A 17,952-nucleotide genomic window follows, 5' to 3' on the forward strand; every position below is an offset into this window, starting at 1 on the left:
CGGCTTTTTATTCACTTATGGACTCATGTATTTCCCATTGGGATTAATAAAGTATCTATCTATCTATCTATCTATCTATCTATCTATCTATCTATCTATCTATCTATCTATCTATCTATCTATCTATCTATCTATCTATGTACCCTTAATGCCTATTGTAAACTGCAAAAACAGAGAAGGTAGTTTTAAAATTAAAAAAAAAATGCTTTGCTTTCGAATGCAATTTTGTGTGTCAACTCTGTGTTAAAATATAGTGGGTTGGTTAATGGACGGATGGAACTTAATATAGAATGTTTGTGGAGAAATAACTGAACTTATTCTTCAAGTAATTTTCTGAGTTACACACTATGTTATTGGTGAAAATGTGATCTTCCTTAGCCACTAGGGGGCAACATTGCCTACTATGGTCATTATATAGCATCTTATATATAATTCGCCAGCCTACTCACTCACTCACACACGTCTGTCCGAAGCCGAATGCGCAGTCGCCTTCTGCGCAGCTGCCCGAAAAACCTTACGAGACCGACATCGCGGCAGGCGGCGGATTTACGGCCGCGAAAATTCAGAGAAAGGCGACTTCGATTAAAGCGCTAGAGGCCTGAAACGCGATTTCGACTACAGCTCGAGGCCTAATTACGCATTCATTCAATACACCTATATCAGGTTTGTAGTGCTTATACTTATTACTATTCCATATTGTACTGGAACATTCATCATTCAATATTATACTATAGGCCTGGAACATTCATCAACTAACAGTACAAGCCTGTACAGTAATGAGTAAAGCGGACTACAATCATTACAAAACAACTTCTTCGTTACTTATCATTTGTTCTTTATAGACTGCTGACACAAACTCATGCCCGTTTCATCTTATGTTTTTGTTGTGAAATAATTGATATTCAAATGGTAAGAGCAATAGACATGGTTATGATTCTTGTAGAGAGCCTGTTTGTTTGTCATGATTATCTTTTTAAAGAATGACACTGACCTCATGGACACAATTGAAGAGCTCCCAGTCATACACGGTCATCTGGTGGGCTAGATCCTTAGAACTCATAAGCTCAAATGTGCCAATTGAGCCCAAAGAGGGACCTTCTTGTTCTGACAGAGGTGTCTGTGAAAATAAAGGCACAATATCACTCACTTACAGTGCAGTTTTTCAAAATTTCACCTGATCTACATTTTTCCATGACCCAACCTGCTTCCAAACTCAAAAAATACAGCAATAATTTACAAACAAAATTAGAAGTGACCTTCAGGAGGTAGAAGTAGGCATTTCACCAAAAGAATGTCAAACTTTGTTCTGTGGCTGTAGGGTTTCACTGTTGCCTAATGATATTACACTTAAAAAACTGATCACTTAAGTGTAGCATTTCAAATGAAGACAAGAAAACTTGACTCGTAACAAAGAGCCATTTTTCCACTCTTTAGAGGTGCACTTCACACCTTAGTTTGCACTCGTGCCTTTTTTAAGGGTGTACATGATTAATGTTTTTGACTGAAATTATCTATTTTCTCAAACTGACCAGTTTGATTACAATCCAGTGAAAAGGAAACAGCTGTTGTTAGTGATATACAGTACCTTTGAAATAAAGAGCTGGCATTGTCAGGTAATTCAGAAGGAAAATTAAAGAATTATTATCAGGAAAGGACTCGAAATCCATGCTTAATTTAGTTGCACATTAAGATAGAGGCACAACAGCATGTGTTGATGTTTCATTTCACAACAGCAGGTTGACTCTTGATTAAGTAATACATCTGCACTCAAAAAGAATTGGAAAAATGCATCCATTAATAAGGGTGTAGTGGATTTTAAGTGAGTGCTAAAAGATTGATATCACAAAAATTCACTAAACCTGAATCTTCCCCATCCCATTCAGCTACCCATTTTTTAAATTTGGGCACATGCCCACAGATTCACTTGAAAACAGGGTCATCCCTTTTAAACACATTTAGGTGTTTTCACTCATTTGGTAGCATGAGTGAGACTTGCGCAACTGCTATTGAATCCATGGGAAACAAAACCAACACCGTTGAGACATACATGGGTTAGGAAATGCCAATCTGTTGCTTGCGTGGTGAGTGGATCTCTTGAACTTTTTGTGTTGCCTCACCTTAAAACCTAATCATGGTTGGACTGGTTGCTCTAAGATTAATTCCATTTCCACCTTTAAATTTTGAATAATATGTCATCAAAGACAAAAACATGAATGAATAAGAAAGAAAAATTAGTATGAATACATACCAGTGAGTCAAACTGGTCCCGTGGGCAAACAAAGAGCCGCCCATTGATACTTAAAGTTGTGAACACAGACGTTTCATTGGGCTTCAGCACAGCTTTTTCTGTAAAACAGAGGCAACAAACAATGTTGCAGAAACAATATTGTGAAAGTGAAGAAATAGTTATATTTTTAAAATTATGATGCTTACAAAAAAAGTCAGCAGTTTTGTCATCACATAGCTTAATATGTTCAAAGCTTTTTTAATGCCCTTTAGGAAATGGTGCGTGGCACAGTGGCTAACACCGATGCTTCACAGCTCCACAACACTAGGTCTGAGCTGATTCATGATCATAGTGCTGTCTGCAATGAAACCTGATTTTTAACAAGTTCAGTACAGCAGGCGGCCACAGCTTATCCCCACATCATTTGATGTATAGCAGAAGCGAGTCCTTGACAGGGCACCAGTACACTGCATGATACAATTACACCAAGCTTTTATGAAATTCCAAAAGATAGAAATGGGTGAACTGTGTCTGCGTGGGTTTCCTCCCACAGTCCAAAGACATGCAGGTTAGGTGCAGTGGCAATCCTAAATTGTCCCTAGTGTGTGCTTGGTGTGTGTGTGTGTGCGCCCTGTGGTGGGCTGGCGCCCTGCCCGGGGTTTGTTTCCTGCCTTGCACCCTGTGTTGGCTGGGATTGGCTCCAGCAGATCCCCGTGACCCTGTAGTTAGGATATAGCGGGTTGGATAATGGATGGATGGATAGTAATGGGTGAAGTGCTGCTTTTGTATAGTTCCCTTCAGACCTGTGTTTGGCAGCACATACTGTAGTCACAGAAACAACTGGCAAATATGTGGTTGAAGGAAAGACCTTCTCTGGTTCATTAAGTGTATACTGGCCACCCCGATTCTCCTGCTCAGTTATCCAGTAATCTAAATGCCTTCATGCAGTAACTCCGGAAACTACAAGGAGATGTTGAGAATGTTTAGTCATGTAAAATGGTGTGAAAAGGGTGAAGGACTGTTAATGAGAACAAACACATCATGTCTACTGCTGCCGCAATCACTTCCTACTTGTCCTATTTCCTGTCATATTGACTTCCTGTTTCATTCAGCAGCAGTTGCAACATTAAGATCATTATGTTACAATCACAAGATGTCACCAAACAGCTTGAATATAACTGGGGTGCCCTAACAATGTACATTTTCTCATGCTTCAAATGTTTCTTTTCTTCCATTTTAGTGTGTGAGGTAACAAAAGATTCAGAGCAGGACTTTGATAAATCCTTGCCTGCATGTCAGTTTGCACAACACAAATTAACTCTTCAAAATTAAGCTCATGTGAAAGTAGCTGAAGGTGTCCTGTGGCTTTGTGGCCAAGGAGGTCTGTACATTTTCTTCCTCTAATCAATTGCTCAACCTATCCAGGTCAATAAGTGTTAATTATATCTGGAAATGTGGTGTAAAGTAAACCATTCTTCAGCTTTAAATGGCATACAGTCAGTAATGCCCTTCAACATGACAAGACCAACCACAGCTTTCTTGTTTGCAGAAATAATTTAACCCGCCTGGACTACATTTATACTAGAAATATGTGTTTGTTCCAAAAGGTACTTTGAGGAGGGAAATGCAATGAATTGAGATATAAAAAACTAGCGACTACTCAGCATCACAATTATACCCTGTGATGTATTAGTCAGATTTTCCTCACACAGTCTAAGACATACTGTAAAGTGAATTGCTGACTCTAATTAATCTTGTTGGAGGTCATGTCGGCTCGTGTATTAGTATGCCCTGGGACAGACTGACATCCCACCTGATGTTGATGTCTGTCTTACTGGCAGAACTTGTCCTCACAGGTGGCACAGTGGTAGTGCTGCTGCTTTGCAGTAAGGAGACTGTGGAAGATTGTGGGTTCGCTTCCCGGTTCCTCCCTGTGTGGATAGCGCTTTGAGTACTGAGAAAAGTGCTACATAAATGTAATGAATTATTAACTGGGTATGCCTATTGCAGTTCTGAAAAGGAGAAAATGTGTTTAGAGGATGAATGAATGGATTAATATATGTTTTGCATTTGGATTTCCTTCTAGTCATGTTTTACCTTACATTGCACTTTTACTTGTTTGAAAGGCACTAGGTTGATTGGTTGATTGATTGATGGATTAGTTTGTTAAAGGTTGAGAAAACATTTAAAGCCATGCTTTTTCCAATCGTAGTGAAGGCAAAAAAACAAAAAATGAGTTTTAAAAGGACATATGTTTTTATAGTTGTATAAGTTGTAAAATACAGGAAAGCACAAGGAAAAATGGTTTAAAAAAGAAAAAAACATTAAGAGTTTAAATGTACAGATATCTGTTTACATTTTCATTTATTAATTTAGCAGACACTTTTATTAGAAGCAATTTACAAATGAGGTCAACATAAATGAGTAAACATCAGTTTGAGGGCTGTTTTGAAACAATTTTTACAAGTTTACCAGAAGATCATGTGAATAGTGACTTCAAACCAAATGAATACATGTTGGAAGTAATAAGTGCAGCATTGTAAATAAGCAATAAAAGACAATATAGATAGATAGATAGATAGATAGATAGATAGATAGATAGATAGATAGATAGATAGATAGATAGATAGATAGATAGATAGATAGATAGATAGATAGATAGATAGATAGATAGATAGATAGATAGATAGATACTTTATTAATCCCACGGGGAAATTCACATACTCCAGCAGCAGCATACTGATAAAGAACAATATTAAATTAAAGAGTGATAAAAATGCAGGTATAATAGACAGACAATAACTTTGTATAATGTTAACGTTTACCCCCCCGGGTAGAATTGAAGAGTCGCAAAGTGTCGGGGAGGAACGATCTCCTCAGTCTGTCAGTGGAGCAGGATGGTAACAGCAGTCTGTCACTGAAGCTGCTCCTCTGTCTGGAGATGATTCTGTTTAGTGGATGCAGTGGATTCTCCTTGATTGACAGGAGCCTGCTCGGCGCCCGTCGCTCTGCCACAGATGTCAATATGGTGGTTACAGAGCAATGGGGGCAACTAATGACATTTGCATTTAGTTTTCTAGGTGACACTTTTGTCAAGTATGACAATTTCCCTTGTTCTGCGCCTGGAGCACTAGCAGGTGAAGTGAATTGCTGACAGTCACACAGTGAATCTGGTAGCCACATATCTGAGAGCTTTGTGATTTTATTACAATGCTATAGGAAAAACCACCTGGGGCTATTTGCAAGTATGGTATGTTTGTTCTCAACTTTATACAATTTAAGTTCAAATTTAATATTATTATTCTCAAATATTAATTTATTTTTGAGGGAGTTGTGGATTTTTCATAAATGAAGTACTATACTACTATATTTGGACATCATGGATTCTGGCCTTGGTTTTCCCATATAAACCTATTCTAACGTTTAAAATTTTACAAAAATCGGTCATACTTACATTATTTATAAATACTCTTAAAACTACCACTAACGTTAATAGAAGTCTCACATAGACGTCTCCACCGTACTTATGAAAACTACAATTGTTAAACCGCCTAATAGTACTGAAGAGAAAGGAATTTCTGGAGCTATTTGTGAAGGTCTTTAAAGAAACTGTTCTCCCTGTCTTACTGAATGAAACTGCTGCATGTAATGGAAGACATCCATCAGTGAGATAATATCCCGTTTCTTTATCAATGCCCTCTGGCACACACGTATCAAGTCATCAGCATCAGCACCAATAATTCTTGCTACCTGTCTGGTTGCCCATTGAAGCTTTTTTTACATTTTGATTTGTCAAGTCACCAAACCAGGCACTGGAGATAAAAGTTATAATAGATTGGGTCATGCTGTGATAAAAAGATAGCAAGAGGTCCCTGTCCACATTTTGTAGTCTGAGTTTACAGAGAAAATAAATATGAGCTGATTGCATTTAGAACAGATATTTTTTATTTTAACATTTCATTTTAGACCAATTAGCAATTTGAGTTCCTAGATATTTACATTCCTGTAAATATACAGATTTATGTTTCATCCATCCATCCATCCATTATCCAACCCGCTGTATCCTAACACAGGGTCACAGGGGTCTGCTGGAGCCAATCCCAGCCAACACAGGGCGCAAGGCAGGGAACAAACCCTGGAGCAGGGTTATGTTTCAGAAAATCACAAATTTTTTTTTTTTAGTTTTTTATTTTACCAATTCACTAATCGACCCATTTCATTAAAGCAAATGGATTTGTAGAAGAAGAATGTTCTCCTCAGCACCATGTATTTTGTGTGTTTAGTAAATTAGAATTTTTATAATAACTATTTTGTAACTTGCCAGTGAGAGACGCTTTGGCTTATGAACTAACAAAAATATGTTATTCCAGGGTTCAGGAGAAATAGTGTCCACATTAATAAAATCTAAGCTGTTTCTTGTTTTCCCTTTCTCAGAGTGAATGTTTCAGGGACAAGGTCACAAGGCTGCAGAAAGTACATGTAGTTTATGCAAAGGCGTCTCTCCTGTGCTCAGCTTTGAAAACACAGATAATGCTTAGCTCAACAGACATATTGTTTAACTTTACTGTTTTGATAAGGATGTTATTTCTGTCTTATTAATCATGAGATGGTGAAGTATAAAAAACCCCTCCTGGCTTTTGATCAGGGTTCAATTGAGCTTTGCGGCAATAAGTTATGCTCTTTTGAATCTCTACTTACTGTGACTCCGAATGAATAAACAAGAGAATTGAGAAAAAATATTATCTGTCTGCTTTTCAGTGTGCCTTTTTCATCCACAGATTCATCCTATCTTCATATGATATGTGTCATGACACCATAGATTCGCCATCATTTTTAACTAATGGAACAATCATCATTATTCTTTTGTAAGTCACTGGTGCAAACAGAAAAAGGACACAGAACAAAAACTTGAGGAACTCCTATGTTTGACTAAATGCCCCTTGATATGGTGTTACATTCTCTGTCTATCTACAAATAATTTAAAAGAAAACTTAGAATCCTTAATGTAGTATATGGATTCATTATTCATAATGCTCGGTTTTTATATTTCTCAGTTTGTCAACAGATAGATAGATAGATAGATAGATAGATAGATAGATAGATAGATAGATAGATAGATAGATAGATAGATAGATAGATAGATAGATAGATAGATAGATAGATAGATAGATAGATAGATAGATAGATAGATGAGTTAATACGAAAGATTTTGGTTGCTTGTTGACTTATTTCTCTGACGAGATTTTATAGGCAGATTGATTGCAGTGTGAGCTGTTCAGACCCACTAATCTGGATCCATCTACTGACTCTGAATCCGATGGCATGCTACCTAATATAATAAATACTTGCCTTTTCACAGTAATGTAACAGGTGGATTGCATTACCTGTGCACTCTTTGTTTTTTACTGTAAAAATAATTTACCCTCAGTTTCTGTACTGGTAAACTACCTATAAGGCACAAGGATGCAGATTCAGGCTCTAGTACTGACTGTCCCAGTGTGTGGCCATCAGTAAATCACATAACTCAGCCATTCTCCTGATGCAGAAATTTGGAAACTACTGCACTGTTACACAATTAGAATATTAATAAACAAAATAATAATTCATGTACTGTACTTAATTTAAGGTTGTTACTGTAATAAATCACCAGCAGAGGGCACATGGAGCCAGCAGAAGGGTCCTTTCAAATCTAACGTGTCTGAAGATAGCCAGACTACATTAGCAGTGTTTTGTAAACTAATACTGTCTGTCCTGTCCTTATTATTATTAATATGTCAGAAAGTAAAATTATGAATAAATTATTAAGAAGAGTTTGAAGATTCACACTAGGTGGGAATTCATCATTCTAATGTGTGCTTGAGGACTTTTGTATATGTGTAAAGTGCTATTGGCTTTTATTCTTTTTTCATCATTTTACTTTTTAATTTAGTAATATTTGTATATTAGGAAAATCAAATCAATACCTCCTGAAGAACTCATCTTGACAAGAATAAGGTCTTCAGCAGAGCCCAGCTTATCAGCTACAGCATTAATCACCTCTTTCACAGTAGCCGCCACTGACACACGGATTGTGGTGTAGGTGTGATCGATGCAGTACACCTTAAAGAGAACTACAAGAACAGGTAAGTCAGAAGTTAGTTTTCTTTTTCTTCAATACCCACAATAATAATTAGCCTTAAGAGTGGCAAGCTGCTGTTCCACTTTGTTTTCATTTCCCGTCTCTTTTAATCATTTCTCTGTCTCCGCAGTAGAATCAACCCTGAAGAAGTTATTGCATTTAAAGAATGTCTAGCCTAAAAAGGATTAGTATTCACCATCAGTAAAGAGGGGATTTACAGAGAAAAGCAGAGGGTGTTAATCAGAAAAGACAAAAACAAAAAATAAAGAAGAAAGATTGGGCAGATGCCAACTTATAACAACAAAGACATAAGAAGCAATAACATGTGCCTCTCAGCCATTCTACCTTAAAAAGGGCTCGTCTCATTTGGCACATCCTTTGTTACTACAAATGATTTATGGGAGATCTTACTCCCAACCAAACATGCAAATAATTGTCTAGGTAGAAATAATATTGAATGAATCAATTTACTGTTGAAGGTGTGCCCAAAATGCTTCTACACCTCTGAACAATTTTCATCTTAGGGGTATACTGGTAAGCACCAGACTAAATGCAGACTAAAAGCAAATTGAAGTTGTAGAAGCTTCAGTTGGACTATTTCTTAAACACAGCTGAACCTGGCTATTAAAACTTTTTATTTTTTACCTCTATTGAGACACCCTGCACCTTCTTAAAACAATGATAGAGGAGGGTGAGTTGCTTTCCAAGAATCAAGTCACTTCTTGCTTGTTATTCATATACATTAGGTAAGCCTAAGATTTTTGATCAGCAGCAAACTGAGTCATTCAAACCATCTGGATATCAGGAATGAACTCCACAGTATATCATATGCTAACGCTTGGCTTCTTCTTCTGCAATCACCGTTTAATTCCAATTATGTATCCCGGTTTAAGGCATGGAAAACATCTGCCAGTGTGAAGAACTGAGATATCCTAGTACTGCCCATTAAAGGCAAATTTAAAAATATAAGGTGGGTGGTGAGGTCAAACTCTAGTTCAAGCAAAGGATCGGCACTCTAATTAGGCAAAAACAATAGGACAAGGGACAAGTAAAAACTAAGGTTAGCAAAACAAGGCAAAAGTCAAAACATAAGATTTGAACATTAACCAGGCACATTAAACAATGAAGACTCAGCTCCCAAGTACTTACTAAATGTGAGAAGTTTCTATTTATGTTAATTCAATTAATACAAAAAGGGCCACAGATGACTGCAGAGTAACTACAATGATAACACCTGAAGGTAGGTGAACGCCATGGCTAGTGGTGTGGTCAGTGGTGAGGTAAACACAAGTTGTTAATAAGAGGCAAGACTGCATAGGAGATTGAAAGGTGTTTATAAAACATATTCCTCTGGGCAATTGTCAGTGCCAATTCTGTCTTATACTCACTTTCATCGGTGACCTTTATCGGTTGTCGCTTCTGAAGTCGTTCGTCACCAATACTAAATTGCCGGAGGAGTACTTTGTGCTAAACAGAACAGAAAGAGAAGGACAGTTTTATCACAGGGTTCTGACTTGAAGGCAGACTTGGTGACAGATCTGGATATTGTCTTCCTTTGAACACACAGAAAGGCTGACTACAGCATTTTATTTGACTCTTAGCTACACAAGATCATTCCACAATAAACTGAGAACATTCTGGGATGGACAACGCAATCTCTTTAGTCTAGACAGATGTGCTATGTCCTATCAACACTTCCACAGGATCAATAACTATAACAACTTTGAAGACATTGACCAGCATATTTAATAGTTTGGCTAATGCTGCCGTTGACTAAGAGGTCAATCATTTAAGGAGGAGAGTCTGAACTTTTAATGTCATGGAATTGAAATTACAGTAGTGGAGAATAGCCTAATCGAAAGACTAGTAATCTGAATCTGAAAATATTAAAACAATAACAAACTAGAAAATAAAAATTTTATTATCGAAAATTCGAAATTAAACAAAACATACTTATAGTAAGAAGGAAAATAATATTTATTTTTGTATGCTTCATTTTATTTTTATCTTAATAATTTTCTCCTACTTTTTTTCCTTGGAAACTCTTTGATTAGATCTTCATAATCAATCTTACGTAACACATCTGCTTCTATACATAATAGAGATAAGGCATCCAGCCTGCCTTGATGCATAGTTGTTCTGAGGGGATTTTTAATATCATTACTTGAAGAGAAAATGGCATCCAAAATTTTACAAATTTTAGCGTTTGGGGTCGATTGTAAAGGTTTTTTTTGAAATGTACGGTTTTCATGTTGACATGAAAACCGTAGATTTACCATTTTGATTATTTAATTTATTTATGGCTTTTGTGTCAATTTAGCAAATCTATTTACACATATGCTTAGTACAAGATTTGAAGAATATTTTGTGAAAATTTTGATAATAAATCTTTATTAGTAAAAAAGTTATAAACAATTTTATCCAATAGTAACCAGCTGTATGATTTTCACTTTTACATAATGTAAATGAATTTAAAAATATCCAAGAATAGAATTAAATAGACTTACCAGAATATTTTTCCCTCAAACTGGGACAATTTTTTGTTTTTGCTTAAAACAGAAAATAACGCTTTCTACGCACTAGAAATTAATTTTAAGTTAAATAACAGATAATTCACGAAACACAACAATTACGTGATAATTTTTAATCAACTATTAATTATTATTTAAAAATATAAAAACATATTTTTTGAATCGAATTACTTTCACAATATTTTGACATAACATGGTGTTTAAGACAATCACCATGAAATGGGAATTCCACATCGTAGATGGCACCAGTATGCAGAACGCACTGTGTAAGGCGCTTTCTACGAACAGTGACGGCATAGGGAGGTACAGGGAGGCATTATTCATTTTTCATTAAATTTTGAAAATGGCTATAAATTTAATTAATTTAATAATTTATGTGATAAATTCGGCCATGAAAAATTTTTGTGGTGCCCCCTTTACCCTTGATGCCCTAAGCATGTGCTTACTTTGCTTATATGGTGTGACAAATAGAGGCACTGTTGACCCCTTGAACCCTCAGACCAGATGTTAGACACCAGATAAAAATCCAAAATGTTATTTATTATAATAATAAATGTGCACAAAGCACCACTACTCCACACTACTCCAATAATCAATAATAAACAATACTCAATCCTCCACTCCCAGACGCTTAGCCACCCTGCCTCCCAACTCAGCTCAACGCTCTGGTCTCTCACAGTCCTTTATATAATCCGTGACCTGGAAGCGTTTCTCTCTCTCTGTCCATGTGACCGTGAACACTTCTGGGTCAGATAAAAGCTTCTTTTCTTCAACCCGGAAGTGTGTCATTTGCTCTGTCGCCGTGACTAAGACACACTTCCGGGTTATAGGTGAAACAAAAGTCTCTGGGCCTTCCTGCAGCATCCCCTGAATGTTCCCATGGTATCCAGCAGGGCTGTGATGAAAAACTCCACTGTCCATGATGCCCTGCTGGAACTCGTGGCACCTCTGTGTTGCAGGCAGGGCTCCACCTGGTGGCTTGGGGTTATTGGCCGGGATGAACGGCCGGCCATATTCCACAATGGTTAATCCAGCACTGCTTGCAATGATGTAACCAGCCCAGCAAACAACAGCATAGAAAATTTCAATGGCCATATTAGAGATGTAGGAGGTGTGAAGGATGTCACTTCCCACATTTAAGGAATGCCGTTTCCTAAGGATGAAGAGCCTTGTCTGCCCTTTTTTATATAGTTCCTCTGTGTTCAGAGATCAGTCCAACCTGTCATTGATATGGACTCCTAATTACTTGTACGAGTGCATTACATCTACATACACTTCCTGTATAGTGACTGGAAATAGAGGCTCATTGGTGTGGCGAAAGTCAATAAGCAGTTCCTTCTTTTTGTTGATATTAAATTGCAGATGATTCCTTTTGCAACAAGAAACAAAGTTTTTCACCTGACTCCTCTCCTCTGTCTCATCCCCTTTATCAATGCAACCCATAAGTGCAGAATCATCTCAGAATCATCTTGTAATGCATATTTTTTGCATATAAATCATTGACATTTTTATGCAGTTTATCAAGAAGGTGAAAATAACTAGTTAGAATATGCAAATCTGGACTGTCAGAATTAGGAATGGGCTGGTGTGTTCTTTTATTGTACTTCAATGCATTGCTCATAACCATATCTCCCTTAAAAAGCAATCAGACATGCAAATGGAGTGGCACACTACACCAAGACTCTCTTCAGTCTGCAATGAGACTGACTTGAGGACACTCTCCAATTGGTAATTAAAGGTTTCATCTTGAAATAGCTTGAAATAGTATAAGGTACAGTAAAATTCACTCCCACCCCTCCAGTCCTAGAGCAAGACAATATCAATTATGCAGAGTTAAGATATGGAACATATTATGGTGAGATATTTTATTAAACAATATAATTACCTTCTTCTGTGCTGACCTGGCTTCCTCAGAGCTAGAATGCAAAAAAAAAATCAATTAATTAAGTTTTTAACAAAAAAACTAAATGCAAATATACAATTTGAGTTTCCATTTGACAAATAAGACTAAAAGTAAAGTAAACTAAAGTTGGATTCAGAATTAAACTTTTTTAACGTTTATCCAAATGTGCGCATCTATTCAGCATCTCAGGTCAGCCAATCTGATACTGCTAAGTACACAGACCGTACAGAATAGCATAATACTTAGATGATCATATGAACCCACAGACTGCCTTAGATCTGTAAAACAAGCAATGCTTAGACTAGAGATCCTGCAGAGAATAGTGGACTTTCAAAACAGCTCTTGTTTGGTGAACAAAGTCCACTGACCACCTAGGATCACTTCATCTGACATTATCCTGATTTTCTCAGCCCATCTAGATCCTTCAGCCATAAAACATGTTTTGGTAGACAGACTGAACCCAAGGGTTTCCTTCAGGAAATGACTAGACATTGCAATGGTCCAGTGACTTCACAGTGAGCCTCCAACTGTACCCAAGTAGCATCATGTGTCAGGTACAGTATATACTTGTCTAATGATGTTACAGATAAATTTGGGCTATCACATAATGCCTTGGTGTGTTCAAGTTCAGGTTTACTGAAAATACCACCCTATCTAAGAAAAATGGTCTGATCTAGTGATTTTACAGAAGATTTTAGGCAGTCAGAATAACTATGTACCATAAGTTAACTAAACACAGCATACCTTGAGTTATCCCTAAACAGACCAAATTTGATTGACAAACCCAAAAAGACATTTAGCCATCAACAAAGGTTAGGACAGTAGAACCCACAGAACTTGTTTAGGCTTATGGAAAGGCATTGTCTGGTCTACTGAGTTTCCAATGAACCGTTGTCCCACAACTAAGATGTTGGTAAGTCAACTGAGCTTACAATTATTGACTATATCTACTGACTGCTCTTTTGAAGTTAGAAAGAACTCTGGGTCATTAGACCCACATTGTTAAACCAACTGAACCCATACGATGAGCCTCTGCCTTCTCTGAAGGTCACGTTCTTTAAATGCTGTGTTGACAAGTTGTTTTGCATTGTGCAGGACCCCGCTTATGGATTCTTCACTCTTTGGCTATCTGATCTTCCAGCTTACATTAACATTCTAGATTATGATCTCTCCTTCCAGTTTATGCACAAGCCACTTTAATTAGTATGACAAGTTATCAGTTACTACTGTCAAACTGTAAAACTTGCATTTAATGGGTGACTGTGTCATGGTGGAAGTTTATTCTATTGGTATATTGCCTATTTAAATAGTATCTTGAATGGCTTTGTCTGTTTGTGCACACTGTTTTCTCATCATTCCATCTTGCTACTTCAGTATAGTTTACTTTGACTTTAATCTTGATCTGAAGCTCCCATTACATTTCACAACTTTCAGTTGTAGCCTAAATTTACATAATTTTACAGAGAGCTGGACAGTCATCTTGTGTAACCTGCTCAGCAACTCAGTCAGTGCAGTCAGGTGAGAAATGGCAAATTTAAACAGGTTTGATTTTGCTTTAAGTCATAAAGGTGGGCTTCTGCTTAGTTGAGTTGACATTCAACGGCAATCAGCTGGAAGAACAATGAATACAATGTAGCCACAAGGAAAAAAGAAAAGGGGTGTTTTAGACCACAATAACAGATGAGAATCTTGACTGTTCACTGTCTCGTGTTTGTTGTACAGGAAAACGGAAAAAGACAGGTGGAGGCTGCAGCTGAACTCATTAAACTACAGTATATAGGAAACATATCTATAGACACTGTGCTGTTAGGCAGTATGTCAATTGGCTATCAAAATGCTAAGAGCTCATGATACAGTGGAACCTCGGGTCATGAACATCTCAGACCATGTACAAATCGGGTTACGACCAAAAAGTTCGCGAAACTTTTGCATCTGTTCACGACCATACACTTGGGTGACGAACAAACCAGTTTCCCTTCCGGTTTGTACGCGCCGATCATTTCCGCACGTGTTCAGTCTCTCCCTGTGCAGCGAGAGAGAAAGAGAGAGCGAGAGAGAGCGCGCGTGTTCAGTCTCTCCTTGTGCATTCCCTGTGCAGTGAGCGAGTGAGAGAGGTTAGAGCGCGAGTGAGTGACAGAGAGCGTGAGTGAGCGAGAGAGAGAGTGAGTGAGAGAGCCCAAGCAGAAGAAGTAAGTAAACATTTAGTTTACTATTACGCTGTGCATTCTATGGTATAATGAACTATTTTTATGCTTAAAAATCTTTAAAAAAAATATATTTACATACAGCTCGTACGGTCCAGAACGGATTAATTGTATTTACATACAATCCTATGGGGGAAATTACTTCGGGTCATGACCAAATCGGGCTGCAACCAGAGTTTTGGAACGAATTATGGTCGTGACCTGAGGTTCCACTGTACTTTGAAAATATAAAAATGTGCTGAGAAGTCTTGAAGCAATCATGTGACCTGTCATCCCCTGTGAACTAGTTGTGTAATCTGACATCCTCAAAGCAATGAGATCCACCAACTGCTTAAGTTTGACCATCTGAAAGTTGTATCTAGTGTGCCATTGACCTAAGGGTCTCATCAACTAGAAAAATTTGAATGATATCTGGTCAGACAGCACGTCACATTTAATGAATGCACTTGCTGAATGTTGTTTCCTTTGATGATGTCAAATTATATGACTAGGAATTGTAGTTGGTTACTGATAACAACTCTCCCATGATTTTTCAACACAATTCCAAATCTGGTGCTACAGCTGTAAATGTACAACAATTTCAACTTAATTTGGTAGCCACTCAACATGGAGCACAATGAAATAAATCACAATCATGGGCCATATTCATTCTTTCTCAGTACGAAAAATTTGAAATATTAAATTGACATCTATGCAGGTCCCAACGTTTGAGGCTGTGTTCCATTTGTAAACTGATAAATACTCACATTCTTTTCTAGCAGCCACCAATTGTCCTCACTATTTTTGGGCAATGTGTCCAGTTTTCCTGCAGAAGAGCACTCACTGCTTGTTAACTCTTAGAGGCCCAGAAACACATCTCTACAATTAACAACCCGCTACTACAAAAACAGACCAGTTCTGACTCTGACGTTGTCATAACAAGAGGCAGAGACCTGCAGAGAAGTATCAAGGAGTCACAAATGATGATGATGATGGGAGCACACTACATCTAGCTGTGATTTATTTTCAAGGCTATATAAGATCAAATCAAGGCTATATATATATAAAAGAATGCTATGACTGAAAAACACTGGAAAAGTCATTGAAGTCTGAAAGCTGCCTAGCAAGTGTTGTCAGATCTAGTGATCCCATTGAGGACTTTATGCTGTCGAAACTAATATGTCTGTCAAGTGAACCCGCACAGTACCTTAAGTCCGACCTAAACAGACACTGTCTGGTTTTGTGATTTCAAATTGGTTTTTGGGCCATCAAAATACGTTTTGGAAGTCCAGTCAATCCAAGTGAATGCCATGAATGAGTCACATGCAAATATTTTGCCTGGTCTCCTTATCTCACACTGAACTGTGGAACATCAAGTTAGTTTTTAGTAGGTCACCTGAACTAAAAGAGCTCCTTGAGTTACTTATGCAAGGATTATTCAATTAGTGTTTGAAGAGGTTATTAAAAGACAATCAGAACAACTGAGCCCACAGAACACTGGCATTGACTGGTTTAATAATGCCATACTCAAATCAGTATAGCAGGGCTTTCAGTACCTCTCCAACTGGGCATTACAAATAGTTTGGTGTTCACATAAAGCTAATTAAGGAAATTCAGAATGTTGATGGAAAATGCAATAGAGTCCAGCTGCTAACCTTCACCGCTCTAGGCAATTGAAGAGCAAATCAGCTAGCACACATCCAATAACATTTAGTTGCCTTTGCATCCTTAGACTACTGCTAAGATTAGTGTTGTGGGAGGGATATCAGAGTAATGACCACTGTCTAGTGAACATGTCTAGTAGTAGGCATCTTGTGAAGTAGTAGAGTGTCTTAGAGTTCTTGCTGTATATATCATGTGACATAAAGAAGCATTCCAATTGGTTGTTTGGCACAGCTTCATGAACCACAGCACTCCAGAGGTCTGCACCTAGACTCTTGCTGTGAAATGTGTAACTTCACCTCAGGAGAACCTCAGATGAGGGAACATATCTATAGACACTGTGCTGTTAGGCAGTATGTCAATTGGCTATCAAAATGCTAAGAGCTCATGATACAGTGGAACCTCGGGTCATGAACATCTCAGACCATGTACAAATCGGGTTACGACCAAAAAGTTCGCGAAACTTTTGCATCTGTTCACGACCATACACTTGGGTGACGAACAAACCAGTTTCCCTTCCGGTTTGTACGCGCCGATCATTTCCGCACGTGTTCAGTCTCTCCCTGTGCAGCGAGAGAGAAAGAGAGAGCGAGAGAGAGTGCTGATAATTGACTTTTGATTTTTGCAAAGTACAACATTATGTGCATCTCAGATAAATAATAAGTGATTACTTACAGTGAGTGAAATACAGGGTCAAGGACACAAAATGAAAGTGCAATATCTATCTATCTATCTATCTATCTATCTATCTAAAGATGAAATCTGGATGAGTGGGCTGGGAACTTTGAACTAACTGTAATTGTAGTAGGGGTTCTGCCATAATTAGAGAACCAAGTGTATAAGGCTAACCAAATGAGTAAGATGGACTGAATGGTCTCTGCGTGCTTAAAAATTTCCTGATGTGTTCAAAAATATCTGAGGTCGTAAGTACTAGCGAGGATCTTTTGACTTATGTACTGAATTGCTTATGGCAGAATTGCCTTCAACTAATTTCATGGATGGCTTGCACATGATGTGACCCATTCTGGACTTTAGCCTGAACTTCACTTCAGTGGGTTCTATTTTTGTGCCCTTGTTCAGACTTCACACAGCCTGAGGAGTCACTGGGGATCATTAAATCAATAGCTACTGTGTTCTGATAAATTCATTATTAAGCTCAAAACATACAACTGCTTCACAATCTTCTCCAGTTCTGGAAGCTGCTCCTTTAGGGCCGGAATTATCCGGGAATCATCAGAAACAGAGATGAAGAACTCCTGCGGAAAGTGAGAAATGTTATCAGAATGACATGTCCATGGCAATTGCACAAAGCAGGATGACATCACGAC

General features: G+C 37.7%; 1 protein-coding gene and 1 long non-coding RNA gene across 5 annotated transcripts in view; one reads left to right on the forward strand and one right to left on the reverse strand.

Moving 5' to 3' along the window:
• The window catches only part of LOC127528937 (uncharacterized), a 328,693-nt gene that overhangs the window by 42,028 nt on the left and 268,713 nt on the right, over positions 1–17,952 (forward strand). The window lies entirely within an intron of this gene.
• rapgef4a (Rap guanine nucleotide exchange factor 4a) overlaps positions 1–17,952 on the reverse strand; it is a 348,015-nt gene that overhangs the window by 20,001 nt on the left and 310,062 nt on the right. For all 4 annotated transcript variants that reach the window (XM_028806286.2, XM_028806287.2, XM_028806288.2 and 1 more), the window contains 6 exons: positions 17,792–17,880; positions 12,762–12,792; positions 9,734–9,812; positions 8,191–8,337; positions 2,249–2,346; positions 992–1,117 (listed from right to left, as the gene is read on the reverse strand). In XM_028806286.2, the coding sequence (XP_028662119.2) occupies positions 992–1,117; positions 2,249–2,346; positions 8,191–8,337; positions 9,734–9,812; positions 12,762–12,792; positions 17,792–17,880 (570 nt within the window). The remainder of the gene's footprint in view (positions 1–991; positions 1,118–2,248; positions 2,347–8,190; positions 8,338–9,733; positions 9,813–12,761; positions 12,793–17,791; positions 17,881–17,952) is intronic.

Source organism: Erpetoichthys calabaricus, chromosome 8 (assembly GCF_900747795.2).
Source record: "Erpetoichthys calabaricus chromosome 8, fErpCal1.3, whole genome shotgun sequence".
In the NCBI taxonomy this organism is placed as follows: domain Eukaryota; kingdom Metazoa; phylum Chordata; class Cladistia; order Polypteriformes; family Polypteridae; genus Erpetoichthys; species Erpetoichthys calabaricus.